At 35.6% G+C, this 24,274-nt stretch overlaps 1 protein-coding gene across 1 annotated transcript in view; it reads left to right on the forward strand.

The window, feature by feature from the left end:
* Positions 1-2,771: 2,771 nt before the first annotated feature.
* The window catches only part of C1H1orf185 (chromosome 1 C1orf185 homolog), a 32,138-nt gene continuing 10,635 nt past the window's right edge, over positions 2,772-24,274 (forward strand). The window contains exons 1-3 of the mRNA XM_060005026.1: positions 2,772-2,787; positions 11,672-11,777; positions 22,702-22,831. Coding sequence (XP_059861009.1) covers positions 2,772-2,787; positions 11,672-11,777; positions 22,702-22,831 — 252 coding nt within the window. The remainder of the gene's footprint in view (positions 2,788-11,671; positions 11,778-22,701; positions 22,832-24,274) is intronic.

Here is a 24,274-nt window from a genome sequence, read left to right on the forward strand (position 1 = left end):
GGGTTCCAATTTCTCTGTATCCTCTTTTGTGTTGTTGTTGTTGTTGAAAATAGTCATTCTAACTGGTGTGAGGTTATATCTCATTATGGTTTTGATTTACATTTCCCTAAGTGTTAGAGATGTTGAACATCTTTTCATATGCCTATTGGCCATTTATGTGTTTTCTTTGGAGAAATGTCTATTCAAGTCTTTAGCCCATTTTTAAGTTGGGTTATTAGTTTTTTTGCCATTGAGTTGTAGCTTTTATATTTTGGAAATTGACCTCTTATGGTTTGTAAATATTTTTTCCATTCTGTTTGTTGCCTTATCACTCTGTTGATTGTTTCCTTTGCTGTGCAGAAAGTTTTTAGTTTGATATAGTCCCACTTGTCTATTTTTGCTTTTTTAATCTATGCTTTTGGTGTCATATTCATGAAATAATTTCAAAGACTAATGTCATGAAACAATTTTTCTGTTTTCTTCTAGGAGTTAACAGTACCAGAAGACAATTTTTTTTGTACATTGTTCTTGTATCCTGCAATCTTATTTAACTCACTTAATTTTTGTACTAGTTTATTTAAAATGCCACAGGATTTTCTACATAGATGATCATGTTCTCTGTGTGTCTTAGTCAATTCGAGCTGCTATAACATAATACCACAAACTGGATGTATTATAAACAACAGAAATTTATTTCTCACAGTTCTGGAAGCTTTAAATCTGATATATGGAGGCCAAAATGATCAAGTTTTGTGTCTGGTAAGAGCCCTCTTCTTGCTTCTTGATGTGTTCTCAAGTGGTGGAAGGAGCTAGGGAGCTCTGTGGGATCTTTTTCATAAGAGCACTAATCCCTTTCACAAGGTCTCCACTCTCATGACCTAACCACTTCTTGAAGGCCCCACTTCCTAAAACCATCACATTGGGCATTAGCATTTCAACATATGAATTTGGGGGGCACAGAAACATTCAGACCAAAGCACTGAGAGTATAACTCTTATTTTTTCCATTTTACTCTAGGTGTCTTTTATTTCTTTTTCATACCTGGTTGCACTGGCTAGACCCTTCAGTGCAGTGTTGAACAGAAGTTGTAAGAGTGGATATCCCTGTATTGTTACTGATTTTAGGAGGAAAGCATTCAATCTTTCACCATTAAGTCTGATGTTTTCAATAAATGACTTTTCTCAGGTTGGGGAATCTGATAACTAGGATAGAGATTCCCTTCTATCCTAGTTTCTGAGAGCTTTTTTTTTTTAAAAATCAGGAATGGATGTTACAAAATTTTTCATGTCTATTGACACAGATCCATATTGATCACATGGATTTTCTTTTCTAACTTCTTAATATGGTGAATTGCATTGATTGTTTTTTTCATGGTAAACCAACCTTGTTTTCTTGTGATAAACCCCACTTGGTCATGATGTATTATCCTTTTAATATAATGTTGGACTTAATTTGCTAAAATATTGTTTAGAATTTTGCGTCTGTGTCCATAGATGCATTTTGCATATCTGTTCAGTTTGTAATTTCCTCTCTTTCTCTCTCCCTCTTTTTTTCCCTGGCTTTGGTATCAGGGTAATGTCAGCCTCATAGGATAAATCAAAAAAGAATTCTCTTGTCTTCAAATTTTTGGAAGCATTTGTATAGAATTAATACTATTTTTTCCCTTAAAGTGTTTGGTAGAATTTAGCAGTGAAGCACCTGGACATGGAGTTTCTTTTTAAGAATTTTAACTACAATTTCAATTTATTTAATAGATGTGTGTATATCTATGTTATCTATTTCTTCTTGAGTGAACTTTGAAAATTATATATTTTAAGGAATTTTCCCTTTCATCTAAGTTGTTAGATTTATTAGCATAAAATTGTTCATAATATTGCCTTTTTATTATTTTAATATCTGTAAAATCTGTAGTAATGTCACATCTTTCATTTCTTTTTTTTAATAAATTTATTTATTTATTTTTGGCTGCATTGAGTCTCTGTTGCTGGGCTCGGGCTTTCTTTAGTTGTGGCAAGCAGGGACTACTGTTCGTTGTGGTGCATGGACTTCTCATTGCAGTGGCTTCTCTTGCTGCAGAACACAGGCTCTAGGCGTGTGGGCTTCAGTGGTTGTGGCATGCAGGCTCAGTAGTTGTGGCTTGTGGGCTCTAGAGTGCAGGCTCAGTAGTTGTGGAACATGGACTTAGTTGCTCTACAGCATGTGGGATCTTCCTGGACCAGGGCTCAAACCCATGTCCCGTGCATTGGCAGGCAGATTCTTAACCACTGCACCACCACGGAAGCCCTCTCATTTCTGATATTGATAATTTGTGCCTTTTTTCTTTTTATTGGTCAATCTAGCTAGAAGTTTATCAATTATATAGATATCAGAGAATCAGGTTTTTGTTTCATTGATTTTCTTTATTGTTTTTCTGTTTTCTATTTCATTGGTTTTCACTTGGTCTTTAGATTTTTTTCTTTTCTTTACTTTGGACTTAATTTGCTCTACTTATTTTAGTTTTTAAGGTTATTCATACATTTTTTCCCTAATACTGCAGTTTTTTGGTATTGATTTTCCCCTACATACTGCTTTGGTGGCATCCCACAAATCCTGATATGTTGTGTTTCATTTCATTTAGGTTGAGTGTTCTGTAAATGTCAGTTACATCCATGATGATACATGGCTTCCAAAGTTCCCTGAGGTTCATCTCCATCCCAGTCAAACCTAAAGGGAGAAAGAACATGGAGAAAGGTGCTTAGGAGGTTTTTATGACATCACTTCCATTTAAATTCCATTGGTTAGAACTCAGTTGCATGGCTTCACCTAATGGTATGGGAAGCTGGGACATGTAGTCTATCTTTTTGCCTGGGAAGAAGAGGAAAATACATTTGGATAAACAGCCAGAAACCTCTTTCTATTCTCTGGAAGGGCTTGTATAAGATAAGAAATACTTGAATCATGGGTATACAGTAGAAATTGTAAAGTTATTGGGGCCTGCTGCTTTCTTTGGGGGAAATTTTGTAACTGTTGATTCAGTTTAATGGATACATGTTCATTTAAGTTTTCTATTCTTGAGTCACTTTTTGTAAGTCACTTTTTAGGTATATATAATTTAGTATAAGTTTTAGAATATACTAGCATAAATTTGTTGGAAGTATTTTCTTATTTTAATATCTGCTGTAACTGTAATTATTTTCTTTCTTCATCTTTGAAATTGTTTACCTGTGCCTTCTTTTTTAAAATTTGGTTACTCTTACTAGAGATTTGTTAATCTTGTTAGTGTTTACCTAAAATCTTAATATTTTTTCACTAATTTCTGTTCTTTTTTATTTCCTTCCTCCACATTATTTGGACTCAATTTGCCTGTCTTTTTCAACTTGCAATTTGAATGCTAAGCTCATTTTATTTTCAGCTTTTTTTTTCCCCTTGAATTTGTCTTCAGCTTTGTTGCTGCAAGCATTTATACATAGTGCTTCTTTATTGATTAGTTTTATGTAATTTCCAAATTTCCATTGATTTCTTCTTTAATGCAAGAGTTATTTACAGTGTGATTAAAAATTTCCAAGTATGGAAGCTTTTCCTAGAGTATGTATTAGGTTACTAATTTAAAATTAATTGTATTATTGTCAGAGAATGTGGTATCTGTAATAATCCTATAAAACTGTTGAGTCTTGCTTTATGGCCTGGTATATGCATGCTGTTTGAGATGTCGTCTTCTTTACTGTTAGTAATTCCTTGCAACATTATCTTATTTATTCCTTATTCTAATTATATGAGACAGGTAATATGAGTCCCATTTTTCAAATAATAACATTAAAATCCAACCAGCATAATAAATATCTCTTCCAAGTACAAGTTCTTCCTAGTTAGCTTTGTATTCAATCAGAGCAGCCAACAACTAAAAAAAATCAGTGTGGTCAACTTTTTATACCAGTTGCATATGAGCCCTGCTTATATTTTATTATAGATTTTTAAACCTCAGGGTAAGGATTCATTCTTACTTCAATGGCCTTTTATCCCTCCCTTGGTGTCTCAAACAGTATCTCACACATATTTGGTGTTCAATAAGCATTTGTTGAACTGGAGTAAAACTGAGATGAAATCTGGCAAAACCCTAGGAAAGTATAATAAAAACGTATTGAATACTCAAAAAATAAAACCGAACATGCAGTTCTGGAATCACTACAAAAGACAATCTGAAACTACTCCTGACACAAATATATAGTAATTCTGGTTAAAGATATAGGCATAGATACAGATAAGTAACACCTATATCCGTGTCTATATTTATCTATATCCTTTATATATCTATATATATCCATATGTAGATATGTTAAAGGATATGTATATATCCAGCTATAGATAGATAGGTTAAAGGATAGACAGACTGGGGAAGAGGAACCTATAAAGGCAATAACATTATAAACAGAGAAATGGGAAAAACCAAATGAATTTATTTTACTTATGCCAAGGTAAGAGAGAGAGAGAGAATGGTCAATAGTGACCTTTCAATTTTGTGTTAATGAAGTTATTAATGACCTTGGGAATAGAAGTTGTGAAGTAGAAATTCTCATTTTAAGAGTTTTGGCTGCAAATGGTAAGAAAAGGATCAACTGTAAGCTGGAGGTTACTGTGCATAGAGAGAAAGTTTTATCTTAAGGTGAAAGGGTCATACCCTGGTTTAGGATTTAATATCTTTGGCTAGCTATCTCTTACTCATTCTGTAAGATTTAGCTTAGGTGTTCCCTAAGAAACTGTTCCTCCACTTAGTCAAAGTGCCTCTGTTGTCTTAGTGCTGTCAACAGGTCATTATCATAATAATTAGAATATTGTAATGAATATTCTGTTTAAATGTTGTACCCCCCAGATTTTAAACTCTATGACCATGTGTTACTTATCTTTTAGTCACCAATTCTTTTTTTTTGTTCGTTTATTTATTTATTTATTGGCTGTGTTGGGTCTTCATTGCTGCATGTGGGCTTTCTCCAGTTGTGACGAGCAGGGACTACTCTTTGTTACGGTGTGCGGGCTTCTCATTGCAGTGGCTTCTCTTGTTGCAAAGCACAGGCTCTAGGGCATGTGGGCTTCAGTAGTTGTGGTGCATGGGCTCAGTAGTTGTGGCTCATGGGCTCTAGAGCGCAGGCTCAGTAGTTGTGTCACATGGGCTTAGTTGCTCTGCAGCATGTGGTATCCTCCCGGAACAGGGATCGAACCTGTGTCCCCTGCATTGGCAGGCGGACTCTTAAACACTGTGCCACCAAAGAAGTCCTCAGTCACCAATTCTTGACAAGGGTGTGGCAATAGAAAGTTCTCAAACCATGTTTAACTAGACTATGGAATTAAAAAAAATTTTTCCCCTATCTTTCTACAGATCTTCCTGTATCTGTATTTTGTATTTATTTCTTCCATTATAATGCCTATAATACCTTTTTAATTGCACTTATTCTTTTCCACATATATGAACTTCCTACTAAACCACATACCTAGGGACTTCCCTGGCGGTCCAGTGGTTAAGACTCCACACTTCTACAGGTGGGGGTGCAAATTTGATCTCTGGTCGGGGAACTAAGATCCTGCATGCTGAGTGGCACAACCAAAAAACAAACAAACAAACAAAAAAACAAGAAAAACCCACATACCTTTATTATTCATTTTTCTAATACTAACATCTAGCACAGTGCCTATCGTTTATTCATTGAATTGTCAATCATTTTTGAGTAACCAGTCATTATTCTAAACTCTAAGAATACCAGAGTGAAAAAGATTTATCTTCTAGTAGAAGAAGACAGACAGTAGACAGTAAACCAATAAGTAAAAAAGACTATTTGTTATAGCAATTATTAAAGATGAAGAAACAGGGTCATATAATAAAGTGACTGTTGAAAGTGAGGAGTCATTACTTTAGATAGCATACTTAAGGGCAGAGTCAAGAAAGTAAAACTCCTACCTCTGTATATAGTGTTTCTTTAACTTAATATTGACTAAATCTTCAAAGTGAGAGGGGATCTTAATGATCATAGAGTCAAGCCTTTTCATTTTACAGATTGATTTATAGATAAAGTGTGATTTGTTGGAGGTATTAGAAAATATGTAATTTGTCTTTCTCTTGGTAAAGTGGTTTGGGAACTTTCATATTCTCTATAGCTCACTGGAATTCCCCTGAGATATAAATGGCCCATTTAAACCAGGGACTAGAATGGTGTTTTACTAGTCACACCTATTTTCTTCCCTAATGGAGAATTACAAAAAGGATAAAGAGGAGGGCAGAGATCTTAAGGAGGAGGAAGCTAAGTAGGCTGTAAACACAGTGATAACAATAGAGAAGTTGCTGCAATGAGACTTGTATTAAGTAAAGGAGTCAAGAATCACATATTAAGATTAAAAATTTTTGTTCCTGATTTTTCTAAGATTCTCATGCTAGAAAATCTGAATGTACAGAAAAGTCTGGAGTGGAAAATTATAACTAAGCCCTTACCCCAGGAGTAGCCAATATTGATTATTTTCCTTATAAAAGTATGTTTCTCTCTTTTTCTTTTCTTTCTTTCTTTTTTTTACAAAATTGAGATCCTATTGTTTTTATATTTTTTATACTTGAGAAAACCAGAAAAGTAAAAAGAAAAGGACAAAGAATAACAAACATTCATGTAATCTTCTACTAAATAAATATTTTTTGGCCATATAAACTTCAGATTTTTAATTTTTTAAAGAAAACATTACAGGTAAAGTCTTAAATTCATATTCAATCCATAGTCCCATTCCCCTCATTTCCTCCCCAGACACAACCAATATCATGAGTATGGTGTATTTTAATACTTCTGTCACATTGTTTTTTAAAAAGTATTATTTTGTGTTTTCTTTTAATGTGCATAAATGGAATCAGTATGTGATTAGAATAATGAATATAAATTTATGGAAATCGCTTTATTCACTGAACACTAGGTTTTTCAGTTCTATTTATGATGATACATATAGATCTAGTTTATTCATAAGTCGTAAGTGTTAAGCTTGAATTTTCACTGAACACATCTCTATAACCAGCACCCTGTTCAAGAAACAGTACGTTAATTACCAGCATCCCTGAACTCCCCCCTGATGTCTTTGTTTGCCTTCTTTTGCCCAACATTATTTATGAAATTTATCCACTTTGTTGTGCATAGTTGTACTCTATTCTTTCCCATTGTTATAGAACATTTTGCTTCCTTAAATCAATTAAACTTTTAAAATTTATCTGTTTAACTATCAGTGGGCCTTTGGGTAGTTTCCAGTTTGTGTCTCTATCAACATACACACGTAAAAGTGATGCTATCAACATTCTAGCGTATATTTTTAAGAAAATATATATGTACTTCAGTTTGGTATATGTCTAAGAGTTGCTGGGTCATAGGGTATGTATATGTTCAGCTTTAATAATAGTGCCAAACAGTTTTCCAAAGTATTATAGAAAATTACATTCCCACCAACAGTGAGTGAGAATTCATGTTACTCTGCCACCTTGACAGCACTTGATATTTTCCATCTTTTTCATTTTAGGCATTGTACAGGGTTGTCGTATTGACTCGTTGTGGTTTAATTTGCATTTCTGTGATTATTAATGAAGTTTTCATATATTTATTGGCCATTTAGATATCCTCTTTTATGATACCCTTAAATATTTAGCATTTATACCTAGCTGTTTTTCTAACAAAATCTAAAGGTATTCATTGTCTATACTAGGTAAAGAAGGACTTTAGCAATTTTTTAATTACTATTGTTCTCTTATTTATTGGTTGTATGCCTTTGAGCAAGTTACTTAACCTCATTTTTGCCTCATCTGTTTCCTCATCTGTAAAGTGGGGAAATAATAATACTTAGCTTATACAGTTGTGAGAATTAAATGAGTGAACATCTTTGAATTTAAATGAGTGAATCACTTTGAACGTCCCTGGCATATAGTATTTGCTGTATAAATATTAGATTATTATTATTGTTGTTATTGGTGAAAGAATAGACAAAGTATACCAAGGGGACAGAATAGAGATTCCAGAAATAGACTGACACAAATATAGCTAATTGATTTTTGACAAGGGTGCAACAGCAACTCTATGAAGAAAGGATGGTCTTTTCATCAAATAGTGTTGGAACTACTGAATACAAATATCCCAAAACAAAAAAACCCAAAAAACTTGACCCCTACCTCTCACCTTATGCAAAAATTAATTCAAAATGAATCATGAATTAAATGTAAAACATAAAACTAGAAATATTTTATAGGAAAACATAGAAGAAAATCTTTGTGACCTGCAAAGAGTTCTTAGATACAGCCCATAGCACAAACCATAAAAGAAAAAAGTTGATAAATTGGATATCACTAAAATTAAAAAGTTTTGCTCTGTGAAAGACACTATTAAGAGAATTGAAAAGACAAGCCACAGATGGGAGAAAATATTTCCAAATCATGTATCTGACCAAGGATTTGTATCCAGAATATATAAAGAATTCTAAAAAATCAGCAAAGATTTGAACAAATACTTCACTGAATAAGATATATGGATGGCAAATAAGCATGTGGAAAGACACTCAACATAATTATTCACTAAGGAAATGTAAATTAAAACAGGGGTCCCAAAAGAGAGAATAGAGAAGTAGCAGAGAAGCAATATTAAGAGATGCAGCTTAAAAGGGTTTTTTCCTTTCCTTTTATTTAAGGAAGATACCACTGTATCTCCACAGTAAGATACCACTGTGCATCTATTAGGATGGCCGAAATGAAACTGACAATATCAAGTGGTAGCCATGATACAGAGCAACTGAAACTGTTGTATTTGCTGGTGGGAAAGCAAGACAGAACAGCCACTTTGGAAAGCAGTTTGGTAGTTTCTTATAAATTTGAATATATACTTGTTATATGAGCCTACTGAAATAAAAATTTATGTTCAAATAAGCAACTGTATGCAAATGTATAGTATGCCTTATTCCTAACAACCCCAAACTGGAAACAACCAAACGTCTCTTAGCTGGGGAATAAACTGTGGTCCATCTATAAAGTGGAATGTTACTCAGCAATAAAAAGAAACAAACTACTGATACATGCAACAACATGGCTGAATCTCAAATGCATTATGCTAAGTTAAAAAAGTCAGACTCAAAAGACAACATGCTGTGTTATTCTATTTATACGAAATTCTGGAAGAGGCAAAAATATAAGGATAGAGAATAGGAATGGAAAATAATCAGTGGTTGCCAGCAGTTAGTACTTGACTACTAAGAGGCTGTACAAGGAAATGTTTTGGGGTGATGGAAGTTCTCTGTAACTTGGTTGTGGTGGTGATTAAATACTTTTTATATTTGTCAAAACTTACAGAACTGCACACACACACACACACACACACACACACACACACAAGTGAATTTTAGTATGTGTAAATTGAAAAAAAGTTTTTTAAAGAAAAAACCTTCTGGGCTTCCCTGGTGGTGCAGTGGTTAAGAATCCACCTGTCAATGCAGGGGACATGGGTTCAATCTCTGGTCCGGGAAGATCCCACATGCTGCAGAGCAACTAAGCCCATGCGCCACAACTACTGAGCCTGCGTGCTACAACTACTGAAGCCTGCATGCCTAGAACCCGTGTTTCGCAACAAGAGAAGCCACTGCAATAAGCCCGTGCACCGCAACAAAGAGTAGCCCCCACTCACCGCAACTAGAGAAAGCCCGCATGCAGCAATGAAGACCCAACGCAGCCAAAAATAAATTAATTAATTTTAAAAAAGGAAAAGAAAAAACCTTTTTAGGCTGTATCTCTTAATATTGCTTCTCTGCTACTTCTCTATTCTCTCTTTTGGGACCCCTATTAGTTTTATGCTATATGCTCTTAATCTTTTCCAAGTCTCATAATTTATCATATTTTTCACTTTTTTATGTAATTGGGTGAATCTCTCAGTATTATCTTTCATTTCATTAATTCTTTGTATTTAAAGAAGCATGTACTCCATCTTAAAATTTTTTAATTTATAATTTCCAAGATTCCTCCTTGGTCCTCTTTTGAGTTGGTCATTTACCACGCCAGAGGATGGCTTGGTCTGGGAATTCTCTCACTGATATTCTCTGCTTCTAGTTAATTCCTGCTTCCAGATCTCGGTGCCTAGCATGCTTGTGGTTTTAGCTCCTACTTATTTCTGTGTGTTGCTTTTCTACTTTCGTCCATAGAAATATATATCTTATATTTGAGCACAACTATATCTTTAAATTTTTAAAAAATATATGTTTTATCTATCTTGCTTTTATCATTTAATCCTATCTGATATTTCCTTATACCACTATGCCTGTGAACCTCAACTGAGGGCAGTTCTGCCCATCAGAATGCATTTGGTAATGCCTGGAGATACCTTTGGCACAATGCACAGGACAGCCCCTCACAACAGATTATCTGGTCCATAATATCTATATTTTTTCATATATAAAAATGAAAATTGGAGGTGTTTTTTCATATTGTTTCACTTTGATAAATAGCCTTATGTAACTTTTTTGTACCATTAATTAATTTCCAAATGTAGATATTTCTGAACCCAAAGAAAACTAAGATTTGAGAAGCACTGTCTAGAAAGTTGGAAATTACTTAGAAAACAACAAAAGTATGGGAACAACAAAGTCTTTATCACCTCATACCCTTACTGGAACTTACAATATGTTCACACATAAAGATCTTCTATTAGATTTATACTTTTAAACCACTTTTTCCCAAAATAATATACTCCTAAGTTGTCTTAAGGCCCTTCAAATTCTATACAGCCTTCTGTGAAAGCTTTCTACAGCTTGCTTTATGCTTAGGTAGCAGATTTCAGAATCTTAATGAATACTTGACCAGCCTAACTATAAATATCTCATGCTTTCTTTATTCTTAATTCTTTTTAATACATACCAGTATTAAGATGTTTGGTAGCAGGGATACGATAATAGAAAAAAACAGAGGACTGCCCTTAATTTGCTGCATGACCTTACTTCACTTACTGCTTTCACCTGGGCCTCAGTTTTATCATCTGGAAAATGAAGGAGTTATACCATATAATTCCTGTAGGCTTTTCCAGTTATAAACCTGTGATATATCATTATTTACATTGTTTTTATTTAGCTTTTGGCTATGATCTTTTACTGTTCCTGAGAAAAAGTAGAGATAAAATGTTTAAAGATTTCTAAGGTCTTTAAAAATTCCTCGTATTTGTTCTTTACAACCCTCACCTACCTCCTTGTAGTGATTGATAATAAAAATCATAAAATGGAAATCCTCTTATGTTGAAGGACTGCAAAGAATGATACTGGAAAAGTAGCATAAAAATTCACAGCTGGTCTGGAAAGGGAGACAACTAGATAAGAAGAAAGGAGGTGACAGCTGTATAAAAACAAGCAAAACCTAGGTCTCAAATTTTGGTAGGGTCAAAGAAATGTGCCCTGGGCCCTAATGAGGATAAGGCCCCAAGTAATTCTCAAACTCAGGATCTTGAAATTTATTAGAATTGCAAAGGACCAGAAGTCAGGTCTCCCAACCTCCTCATTAATGTCTTAAACACTACATTATGTGTTATTAATGCACATTATGTGTGTTTTTATGGGTGTTACTGTGTATTAACACACATTATGTGTTATTAACACTACATTATGTGTTAAGCTATTATGTCATTTAATTTTACATAGAGAATGAAGGTATATGCCTGAAATAATCTTTTATAATTTATTTGTATAGGTTTTTCTAACCACTTAACCTATTTTCTGGCTGCTGGTGCTGTTGTTTTGGGAATTGGTTTCTTTGCTTTGGCATCAGCTTTGTGGTTCCTGATTTGCAAACGAAGGTAAGATTTATTAGAATATTTGACTTTTTTTCTTTTAAAAATTCAGTGAAAGATTTTCTCAAATGGTATTAAATTTAAATAACTATAATGATATTGATTCTGTAATTTGATTGGGGAGAGAAAACTTTACATGTTTAGAGTAGCCTGAAAAGAGAAGTCCTAGTAGTATAATAGTCTGAGCAGTATAATAGCAATCTTCATGCATTAAAATTTTAAGGAATAACGAGATCTATTTTATTCTGTAGAAGACATGGGTTTGTATTATAATAGAAGGCTAGAAAACTTTTAAAATTTTGACTACTAATTTAGAGGTTAAAAACATCACTGAGAGAAAAAGACTTTCTTTAGGAGATATTTAAGAAGAGAGCTGACAGAATCTCTGGTATGGTCTAAATGTAGTCTTTTGCCGGAGATGGAAAAAAGATACTTGATACCTCAGTTCCTTTCAACCCTAAAATTTGGTGTTTTTTTATTATTTAATTGGTTCAGTATTTGCTTTGGCTCATGTTAAAAAATTTAAATTGTAATACGATCTTCCCACACACTCTTCCAGTATTCCCTATTTCAGCAAATGAATACATACTATCTATCCACTTGCACAAGTCAGAAAACCAGAAATTATTCACTAATTCATTCTTTCACAGACTTGCAGTGCCACTGGGAGGAGACAGATAATTAACAAATAAAGTGGTCAGGGAATGTCTCTTCAAGTGGGTAGTATTTAATCTGAGACTTAGATTAAAAAAAGAAGCCAGACATGTGACGACCCTGTGGAAGAGCTTTTTTCTAAGCTAATGTGATAGCAAGTACAGAAACTCCAAGTAGGAATGATCTTGGTATTGTTCAGTAAACAGAAGGTCAGTGTGAGTAGACTGAAGTGAGACGGAAATAATGATGAGATTAAAGAGGGAGATAAGGGTCAAATCACACAGGAATTTGTAGGCTAAAACATGGAATTTACATTTTATTATTTCTGCCATCAGAAGGTTTTAAGCAAGGGAAGGATATTATCATCATAATAATAGCTAAAATCAAGGGTTTACTGCATACTGTTCTAAGTGCTTTATATGTAGTTATCTCATTTAGACCTCATAACTGCCCCATGAAGTTGAAGTAATATTATTCCCATTTTGAAGACTACAATGCCACCTATAGATGATTTACATTTTAATAACACTTAAAAATTTGAGATACAGATTTTAAATATATGATGTTGAATTTCAACAAATATATTCCCATGTAATCACAACCCCAGTCAAGATATAGAAATTTTCCATCATCCTGTAAGGATCCCTCATCCTGCTTTCCAGGAATTTCTCCCCACCTCCTACCCAGAGGCAGTCATTATTCTGATTTTTATCACCATAGATTAATTTGGCCTATTCTTGAACTTCATATAAATGGACTTTTTATGTCTGCTTTTTTCACTTAATGTAATATTTTTGAGATTCATTTATGCTGTTGCATTTATCTGTTCATTCTTTTGATTAATGAGTAGTATTACATTGTATGAATTTACCTCAGTTTGTTTATCCATTTTTCTGTTAATGGACATTTAGGTCATTTCCAACATCTAGCCCTTAGGAAATAAGGCTGCTGTGAACATTCTAATCTTTTTGTACATGTGCTTTCACTCCCCTTGGGTAAGAGTAGAATTGGTGGATAGTATGATTAGCTTTAAAAGAAACTGCTAAACAGTTTTCCAAGATGGATGTACGTTCCCGTCAGCAATGTAGGAGAGTTCTGATTCATTTTTTTTTTTTTTTTTTTTTTTGTGGTACGCGGGCCTCTCCCTGTTGTGGCCTCTCCCGTTGCGGAGCACAGGCTCCGGACGCGCAGGCTCAGCAGCCATGGCTCACGGGCCCAGCCGCTCCGCGGCATGTGGGATCTTCCCGGACCGGGGCACGAACCCGTGTCCCCTGCATCGGCAGGCGGACTCTCAACCACTGCGCCACCAGGGAAGCCCTGATTCATATTTTTAAAAGATTTTTCTTATGTGTCTATGAATCCTGTATGTTAATGGAACAAGAGTAAAAGCGGAGAGGCAAGTTAGGATGCTACTGCACAGTCCATGTTAAGGATGATTGTGTCTTAGACTAATATGGAAGTAGAGGAGATGAAGAGAAGGGGCTGGACTTGGGGTAGTTTTGCAGGTAAAGTTAGCAGGTCTTATTGATGGATTGGATGAGGTAAGGAAAGATAAGTGAAATGGCAGAGTTAATGCTAATACCTACATTTTTATCATGAGCAACTGAGTAGTTAATCATGCCATTTACTGAGATGAGGAGGTGATTGGGAGGGAAACAAGTTGAGGGAGTGGTGGTAAACTAGGAGTTGTATTTTGGATGTAAGTTTGAAAGCCTATGAAACATCCAAGTAAAAATGTTAGACAGTCAGATATACATGTGTGAATTTCAGGGGAGAAATCAGGGCTGAAGATTTAGGTTATCAATGTATAGAGGGTATATAAAATCATACAACTGGGGGGCATGGAGTCAAGATGGTGGAGTAGGAGGACATGGAGTTTGCATCTCCTCACAACTAGGGCAGCTGCCAGATGCTGGTGGGTGGCCTTGACACCCAAGGGGATGGGAGGAACCCCCAAGTGACTAGGTAGGACATTGGAAGGAGCAAGGGAGGAAGAGAAGTGGAGGTGAGATGGTACTGGCACCCCTGAGGGGTGACTGGGAGAGGGAAGGGGTTCCTATGCCTGGAGAGACCCATTCACCACAAGGAGATTAACAGGGACAGGGAGAGACCCTCAGGGGTTTGGAGGATCAGAGGGGAATGCGGCCAGCGTTTCCCCTGCCCACTCAGGCCCCGGGGAGCATGCTGGGGCCTCAGGTCTGGTCCTCCACCTTCTGAGGACCCTCCATCCACATGGGTCCTGGGGACGTGGGAACAAGAGAAGGGGGAAGAGTAGAGGTGAACAGGGAGGGACCCTAGGGGATGTGAAGATCGGGGGAATGGGACTAGTGTTCCCTGCCACCACTCGGGACCCTGCAAGCCTGCTGGGGTCCCGGGCATGATCCTCCACACTCTGAGGTCAGAGGCAATCTGAGCCCCCTCCAGCCATGCTGAGCCCCGCCCCCCATTCCCACCAGGGCCTTTTCCAGCCATGTGCGTACTGAGCCCAGACACCACCCACTGCCTAAACCCTGCCCCTGCTTAAGCCTCGCCACACACAGCCAAGGTCTTTTCTGGCCCTTTTTTTTTTTCCCTACTAGTGTGGTTCCGTTTTACCTTTCAGTTGTTGTTTCATTTATATTTTTATTTTTTCTAATATATCTGTTAGTGTTCTAAATTTTTTTAATTTTTATTCCTTCTTATTGTTCTTCTCTCTTTTTTTTTTTTTTTTTTTTTTTTTTGCCATGCCATGTGGCTTCCAGGATCTTGGTTCATGGGCTGGGGGGGTCGGGTCTGAGCTCCTGTGGTGGGAGCACCAAGTCTGAACCACTGGACTAACAGAAAACCTCAGACCCCAGGGAATATTAATCAGAGTGAGGTCTCCCAGGGGTCCTCATCTCACCGCCAAGACCCAGCTCTACCCAACTGTCTGCAAACTCCAATGTTGGAAGCGTCAGACCAAACAACCAGTAAGACAGGAGCACAGTCCCACACATCAAAAAAAAATGATAAGACAAAAAAAAATATTACATATGGAGGAGCAAGGTAAAAACCTAAAAGGCCAAACAAATGAAGAGGAAATAGGCACCTACCTGAAAAAGAATTCAGAGTAATGATAATAAAGATGATCCAAAATGTTGGAAATAGAATGGAGGCAAAGATCAAGAAAATACAAGAAATGTTTAACAAAAACCTAGAAGAACTAAAGAACAAACAGTGATGAACAACACAATAACTAAAATGAAAAATACACTAGTGGAACCAATAGCAGAATAACCGAGGCAGAAGAACGAATAAGTGAGCTGGAAAATAGAATGGTGGAAATAACTGCCAAGGAGTGAATAAAGAAAAAAGAATGAAAAGAATTGAAGACAATCTTAGAGACCACTGGGACAACACTAAATGCACCAACATTCGAATTATAGGGGTCCCAGAAGAAGAATAGAAAGAGAAAGGTCTGAGAAAACATTTGAAGAGACTATACTCAAAAACTTCCCTAACATGGAAAAGGAATTAGCCACTCAAGCCCAGGAAGTGCAGAGAGTCCCAGGCAGGATATACCCAAGGAGAAACATGCCAAGACACATAGTAATCAAATTAACAAATATTAAAGACAAAGAAAAATTATTAAAAGCAACAAGGGAAAAATGACAAATAACATACAAGGGAACTCCCAAAAGGTTAACAGCTGATTTCTCAGCAGAAACGCTACAAGCCAGAAGGGAGTGGCACGATATATTTAAAGTGATGAAAGGGAATAACCTACAACCAAGATTACTCTACCCAACAAGGATCTCATTCAGATTCGATGGAGAAATTAAAACCTTTTTAGACAAGCAAAAGCTAAGAGAGCTCAGCACCACCAAACCAGCTTTATAACAAATGCTAAAGGAACTTCTCTAAGTGGGAAACACAAGAGAAGAAAAGGAACTACAAAAACAAACCCAAAACAATTAAGAAAATGGTCATAGGAACATACATATCAATAATTACCTTAAATGTGAATGGATTAAATGCTACAACCAAAAGATACAGACTGGCTGCATGGATACAAAAACAAGACCCATTTATATGCTGTCTACAAGAGCCTCACTTCACACCTAGGGACACATACAGACTGAAAGTGATGGCATGGAAAAAGATATTCCATGCAAAAGGAAATCACAAGAAAGCTGGAGTAGCAATATTCATATGAGATAAAATAGACTTTAAAATAAAGACTGTTACAAGCAATAAGGAAGGACACTACATAATGATAAAGGGATCAATCCAAGAAGAAGATATAACAATTATAAATATTTATGCACCCAACATAGGAGCACCTCAATACATAAGGCAAATGCTAACAGCCATAAAAGGGGAAACTGACAGTAACACAACAATAGTGTGGGACTTTAACACCCCACTTAAACCAAAAGACAGATCATCCAGACGGAAAATAAGGAAATACAAGTTTTAAATGACACAATAGACCAGATAGATTTAATTGAAATTTATAGGACATTCCACACGAAAGTGGCAGAATACACATTTGTCTCAAGTGCACATGGAACATTCTCCAGATAGATCACATTTTCCAAGGTCACAAATCAAGCCTCAGTAAATTTAAGAAAATTGAAATCATATCAAGCATCTTTTCTGACCACAATGCTATGAGATTAGAAATCAATTACAGGGAAAAATACTGTAAAAACACAAATACATGGAGGCTAATCAGTGAACTGCTAAATAAGCAAGAGATCACTGAAGAAATCAAAAAGGAAATAAAAAAATACATAGAAACAGATGACAATGACAAAAAGCAGTTCTAAGAGGAAGTCTATAGCAATTCAATCTCACCTCAAGAAACAAGAAAAATCTCAAATAAATAATCTAACCTTACACCTATAGCAACTAGAGAAAAAAGAACAAACAAACAGACAAACAAAACCAAAGTCAGTAGAAGGAAAGAAATCATAAAGATCAGAGCAGAAATAAATGACATACTAACAAAGAAAACAGTAGCAAAGATCAACAAAACTAAAAGCTGGTTATTTGAGAAGATAAACAAAATTGATAAATCTTTAGCCAGACTCATCAAAAAAAAAAAGGGAGAGGACTCAATAAAATTACAAATGAAAAAGGAGAAATTACAACTGACACCACAGAAATACAAAGGATCATAAGAGACTACTGCAAGCAACTGTATGCCAATAAAATGGACAACCTGAAAGAAATGGACAAATTCTTGGAAAGGTACAACTTTCCAAGACTGAACCAGGAAGAATTAGAAAATATAAACAGACCAATCACAAGTAATGAAATTGAAACTGTAATTAAAGATCTTCCAACAAACAAAAGTGCAGGACCAGATGGCTTCACAGGTGAATTCTATCAAACATTTAGAGAAGAGCTAACACCTATCCTTCTCAAACTCTTCCAAAAAATTGCAGAACGAGGAGCACTCCCAAGCTCATTCTACGAGGCCACCATCACCCTAATACCAAAACTAAAAATATCACAAAGAAAGAAAATTACAGGCCAATATCACTGATGAATATAGATGCAAAATTCCTCAACAAAATATTAGCAAACAGAATCCAACAACACATTCAAAGGATCATACACCATTCTCAAGTGGGATTTATCCCAGGGATGCAAGGATTCTTCAGTATATGCAAATCAACCAATATGATACACCATATTAACAAATTAAAGAATAAAAACCATATGATCATCTCAATAGATGTAGAAAAAGCTTTTGACAAAATTCAACACCCATTTATGATAAAAACTCTCCAGAAAGTTGACATAGAGGGAACCTATCTCAAAGTAATAAAGGCTGTATATGACAAACCCACAGCAAACATCATTCTCAATGGTGAAAAACTGAAAGCATTTCCTCGAAGATCAGGAACAAGACAAGGATGTCCACTCTCGCCACTCTTATTCAACATAGTTTTGGAAGTCTTAGACATGGCAATCAGAAAAGAAATAAAAGGACTACAAATTGGAAAAAAAGAAGTTAAACTGTCATTGTTTGCAAATGACATGATACCATACATAGAATATCCTAAAGATGCCACCAGAAAGCTGCTAGAGCTAATCAATGAATTTGATAAAGTAGCAGCATACAAAATTAATGCACAGGAATCTCTTCCATTCCTCTACACTAACAACAAAATATCACAAAGAGAATTTAAGGAAACAATCCCATTTACCATCACAATAAAAACAATAAAATACCTAGGGATAAACCTACCTAAGGAGGCAAAAGACCTGTACACAGAAAACTATAAAACACTGATAAAAGAAATCAAAGATGACATAAACAGATGGAGAAATATACCATGTTCTTGGATTGGAAGAATCAATATTTTGAAAATGACTATACTACCCAAAGGAATCTACAGATTCAATGCAATCCCTATCAAATTACCAATGGCATTCTTCACAGAATTAGAACAAAAAAATTACAGTTTGTATGGAAACACAAAAGACCCCAAATAGGCAAAGAAATCTTGAGAAAGAAAAGTGGAGCTGGAGGAATCAGGCTACCTGACTTCAAATTATACTACAGAGCTACAGTAATCAAAACAGTATGGTACTGGCACAAAAACAGAAATAGAGATCAAATGTACAGGATAAGAAGCCCAGAGAATAACCCACGCACCTGTGGTCACCTAATCTATGACAAAAGAGATAAGAGTATACAATGGAGAAAAGACAGTCTCTTCAATAAATGGTGCTGGGAAAACTGGACAGCCACATGTAAAAGAATGAAATTATAACACTCCCTGACACCATACACAAAAATAAACTCAAAATTGATTAAACACCTAAATGTAAGATTGGACACTTTAAAACTATTAGAGGGAAACATAAGAAAAACACTCTTTGACAAAAATCACAGCAAGATCTTTTTTGACCCACCTCCTAGAGTAATGAAAATAAAAACAAAAATAAACAAATGTGACTTAATTAAACTTAAAAGCAAAGGAAACCATAAACGAGACGAAAAGACAACCCTCAGAGTGGGAGAAAATATTTGTAAATGAAGCAATGGGCAAAGGATTAATCTCCAAAATGTACAAACAGCTCATGCAGCTCAATATCAAAAAAACAAACAACCCAATCAAAAATGGGCAGAAGACCTAAATAGACATCTCTCCAAAGAAGACATACAGATGGCCAAGAGGCACATGAAAAGATGCTCAACATCACTAATTATTAGAGAAATGCAAATCAAAACTACAATGAGGTATCACCTCACACTGGTCAGAATAACCATCATCAAAAAATCTACAAACAATAAATGCTGGAGAGGGTGTGGGGAAAAGGGAACCCTCTTGTACTGTTGGTGGGAATGTAAATTGATACAGCCACTGTGGAGAACAGTATGATGGTTCCGTTAAAAACTAAAAATAGAACTACCGTATGACCCAGCAATCCCACTACTGGGACATACCCTGAGTAAACCATAATTCAAAAGGACACATGTTCATTGGAGCACTATTTACAATAGCCAGGAGATGGAAACAACCTAAATGTCCATCGACAGATGAATAGATAAAGAAGACGTGGTACATATATACAATGTAATATTACTCAGTCATACATAAAAAGGAACGAAATTGGGTCATTTGTAGAGGTGTGGATGGACCTAGAGTCTGTCACAGAGTGAAGTGGGTCAGAAAGAGAAAAACAAACATTGTATATTAACTAATATATGTAGAATCTAGAAAAATGGTACAGATGAACCTATTTGTGGTCAAGAATAGAGATGCAGACACAAGAACCGATGGGTGGACATGGGGGGAAGGGGAGTGTGGGATGAACTGGCAGATTAGGATTGACATATATACACTACCATGTGTAAAATAGATAGCTAATGGGAACCTGCTGTAAAGCACAGGAAGCTCAGCTCGGTGTTCTGTGATGACCTAGATGGGTAGGATGGTGGTGGGAGGGAGGTCCAAGAGGGAAGGGATATATGTATACATATAGCTGATTCACTTCATTGTACAGCAGAAACTAACACAACATTGTAAGGCAGTTATACTCCAATTAAAAAAAAAGTCATACAACTGGATGAGACGAACCAGGGAGTGATTGTTTAAAGAGAAGAACATAGGACTGGTCTTCAGCTCACCAATATTAGACATATAGAAAAAGAGTAGGAAGAATCTACAACATCTGAAAAGGAAAAGCAGAAAGATGTGTGGTGTTAAGCAAGTCAAAATTAGAAAATGTTTGGGCTTCCCTGGTGGCGCAGTGGTTGAGAGTCCGCCTGCCGATGCAGGGGACACGGGTTCGTGCCCCGGTCCGGAAAGATCCCACGTGCCGCGGAGCGGCTGGGCCCGTGAGCCATGGCCGCTGAGCCTGCGCGTCCGGAGCCTGTGCTCCGCAATGGGAGAGTCCACAACGGTGAGAGGCTCGCGTACCGCAAAAAAAAAAAAAAAAAAAGGTTGAAAAAGATGTGGATAGAGAAATAAGTTTTGGAATAGCGACATGGAAGTTATTGGTAGCCTTGAACAGTTTTGGTGGAGTGATGTGTTCAGAAGCTGACTTTTGTGTAAAGTACAAGAGAAAATTCAGACAAGTATATACATCCTTTTAAGAAGCTTTTTTTTTTTTTTTTTTTTTTTTTGATGTTGGGGAGTTGCTGAAAGGGGCAGAAACTGGAAGAAATTGTGAGGTCAAGGAAGGATTGTTTTGTTTTGGTTTTTTTCCCTTGAAAGATGGTAGACATGCTTGATATCTCCCTCTGTCTTTCCCACCCCTACTAAATTCGAACCATCACCGAGTTCTATTTATTTTACTTCATTAATTGCCCAAATCTATCCATTTCTCTCCATTATCGTTGACACTACCCTATCCAACTTATCATTATCCCCCACATAGTCCTACAGAGTTATAACTGACCCTTTATCTTCACTATACTCCTCATTTAATCTCTCCTTCGCACTTCAGCCAGATATTTTCCAAATGCAGATCTGATCAAGTCACCCCACCCTTCCACCCCATTCCCACTACATTATAAAGGACTTGCTATTGCTTTTAGGATGAAGACAAAGTCACATGACTTTTAAGGCCCTGCATGTCTGCCCATGCATACTCTCCAGTTTCATCTCCACCTTTCCCTCTTGCTTTCTGTGCTTCTGCTACACTGTCCTAATCTGGCCACTAGGTCTTTGCACTTGATATTCTCTCTGACTAGAATATTCTTACTCCTACAACTCCCCTCCTCCACTACACTCTATCTAATAACTACTCCCATTTCTTCAGATGCCTAATTCAATCATCTCATCCTCAGAAAAGCCTTCCCTGACCTCTCTAACCAAGTTAATTCCCTTTCTTATATACTCACAGAGTAGCAGGTAGCTTTCCTTGATAACACTTTCCACAGTTGTAATTTTTCATTTTCTTGTGATTGTTTTATTAATACCTGTCTTCCTTGCTAGTGTTTAAGCTCCATGAGAGCAGTGACAGTTCCATGAGTATAGTGGCTGTGCTTTTTTTCCCCTGCCACTGTATATACAACATCCAGTTTAATGCATGGCGCATAGTAAGTACTCGGTAAATATTTGTTAAGTCAATTGAATTCAATAAATGAATGAATTTTAATTGTTAATACTGCAATAAGTAACATAATATGATCTCTTGAATTAATTTGGAAAATTTCTAGTACCTCGGAAAGAAGAAAAGGCAATCAGCATTATTTTTTAAATTGTTAAGTTTAGAATTACTATTAGAAACTACATTCCTTTATACTTAACTATCTTTGATCCGCTTTGATCAGTTTACTTGCTGCTTCATTATTTCTAACCTTCTCTCAAAATTTCTTGTGACTGCATGCATAAAGATCACAGGTACTCTTCCCTTGTAAGTCATTAGTTTCAATTCAGTTTCCTTCTACTTACTTTTGCCAGAGACATTATTAAATATAAAATTGGCCACTGAGTTCCATTTCATTTAATTTCCTTTGCCATTAAAGGCAAATCTATGAAAAGACTAATTGACATTAAATCGATTAATTATCTCACAACCAGAGAGAAGGTTATCAAAAACTGATGGTTAATCTTCAAACTGGAAATAGTAACCCTGCGAAGAAGTAGCTTAATTTATGTTCTATGGACAAAATAGGTGTAATGAAGTCAGTAACATATGAAAAGGGAATATATAAGTTGATTTGTGCTTTTAAAAATAAATATATAATATATTCTGATTTTAAAACGTTTATGTAGAACTGTTGGAAACAGAATAATTTTGTTTTATAATTCATGTTTAATAATATTCTCTATAAAATATTTTTCAGAGAAATATTTCAAGATTACAAGTTTAAAACAATTGATGAGAGATGCAGACAAAGACCATCAAAGGCAAAGATTAAATCTCAGTGTGTTTTTATTTCTCAAAATTTTCATACTGGAAATTTCCAATTACAGGTAGTGTGTAATATTTTATAGCAATGTTTTCAAATAATTTCTTTTGACACCATGTCATTAGCGTTGTTGTCTTTAAATTATTTAAACTATCCACTATTATTTTTAAATTTGAGGTACAATAACAAGGAGCTAAATTTAAATTACCCAAACTAGTTAGAGTTTATATTACAGGAAACTGAAAGATTAAATGAAAATGTCTCCTTCTACAGTTGCTTCTCTGTATCTCTAGCCTGAGAACCTGTATTCCCCATATTGGAATTGTTACAGGGATGAAGATAAATGGCATAAAAAAACAAAGCAAAAATTGCCAAGCCTATCAGAAGAAAGAGATTTGGAGATAAGAGGATACTCAGATAACCAAATAACCTAACCAAACCAACTAATTGAAATTAAATACAAAATGCTAATTGAAATTAATAAGGCTTTATTAAGGCTTCATTACATTCTGAGCTCTGGGCCCTACCTATTGAGGATAGTAAGATACAAACCCTACCTTAAAAGTGCTAGTGTAGTACAAGTGGGAAAGGCAGACACATAATTGACTTTCTGTTATATGGCATCAAAATAGTTGTATGGACAATGTAAAACAAGGGAGACACCAGTAGAAATTTAAAACTATGATATAGCTAATCAATGCATTATTAAATTTTATATGTTTTGGACTCCACATCTAATATAGTCTTCCCTTTTTCTATTACATTTCTGAGACTCATCCAGGTTGGTGCATATACCCATCATTCGTCATTTTTTATTGTTATATCATATTCCATTGTATTAATATATCAAATTTTATGTTATGGACATTTGAGTTGTTTTCAGTTGGTTTTTTTAAAGGAAATTTCCACAGGGAATGTACCTAACAGTAGAATCACTGACTCATGGGGTTTGTGCATGTTTAATATTATTAGATAACTTCAAATTATTTTCCAAAGTAGTTTTGTCAATATACATTCCCCTCAGGCATGCATAATTGCTAGGATTGCTCCATATCAACAAATACTGATGTTTTTAAGCTCCTAAATTTTTAACAATCTGATGGATGTGTAATAGTATCTCACTGTAGTTTTTTCTTAATAGACTTAATTTTTTCAAGAAGTTTTAGGTTCACAACAAAATTGAGAAAAAAATAGAGTTCTCATATACTCCTTGCCCCCATACAAGTGCAGCCTCCTCCACTATCAACATCGTGCACCAGAGTGGTACATTTGTTACAACTAATGAACCTACACTGACACAACATCACCTAAAGTCCATTGTTTACATTAGTATTCACTCTTGAATCCTACATTCTATGGGTTTTGACATATCTATATATAGAGAGAGAGAGACAGACAGACAGACAGACAGGCACACACACACATGCACACAGAGATAGACAGGAACAAAGAGACAGAAAGACAGAGAAACAGAGATGTATGTACCATCATAGTATCAGACACAATA

The sequence above is a fragment of the Delphinus delphis genome, chromosome 1 (assembly GCF_949987515.2).
Source record: "Delphinus delphis chromosome 1, mDelDel1.2, whole genome shotgun sequence".
NCBI lineage: Eukaryota > Metazoa > Chordata > Mammalia > Artiodactyla > Delphinidae > Delphinus > Delphinus delphis.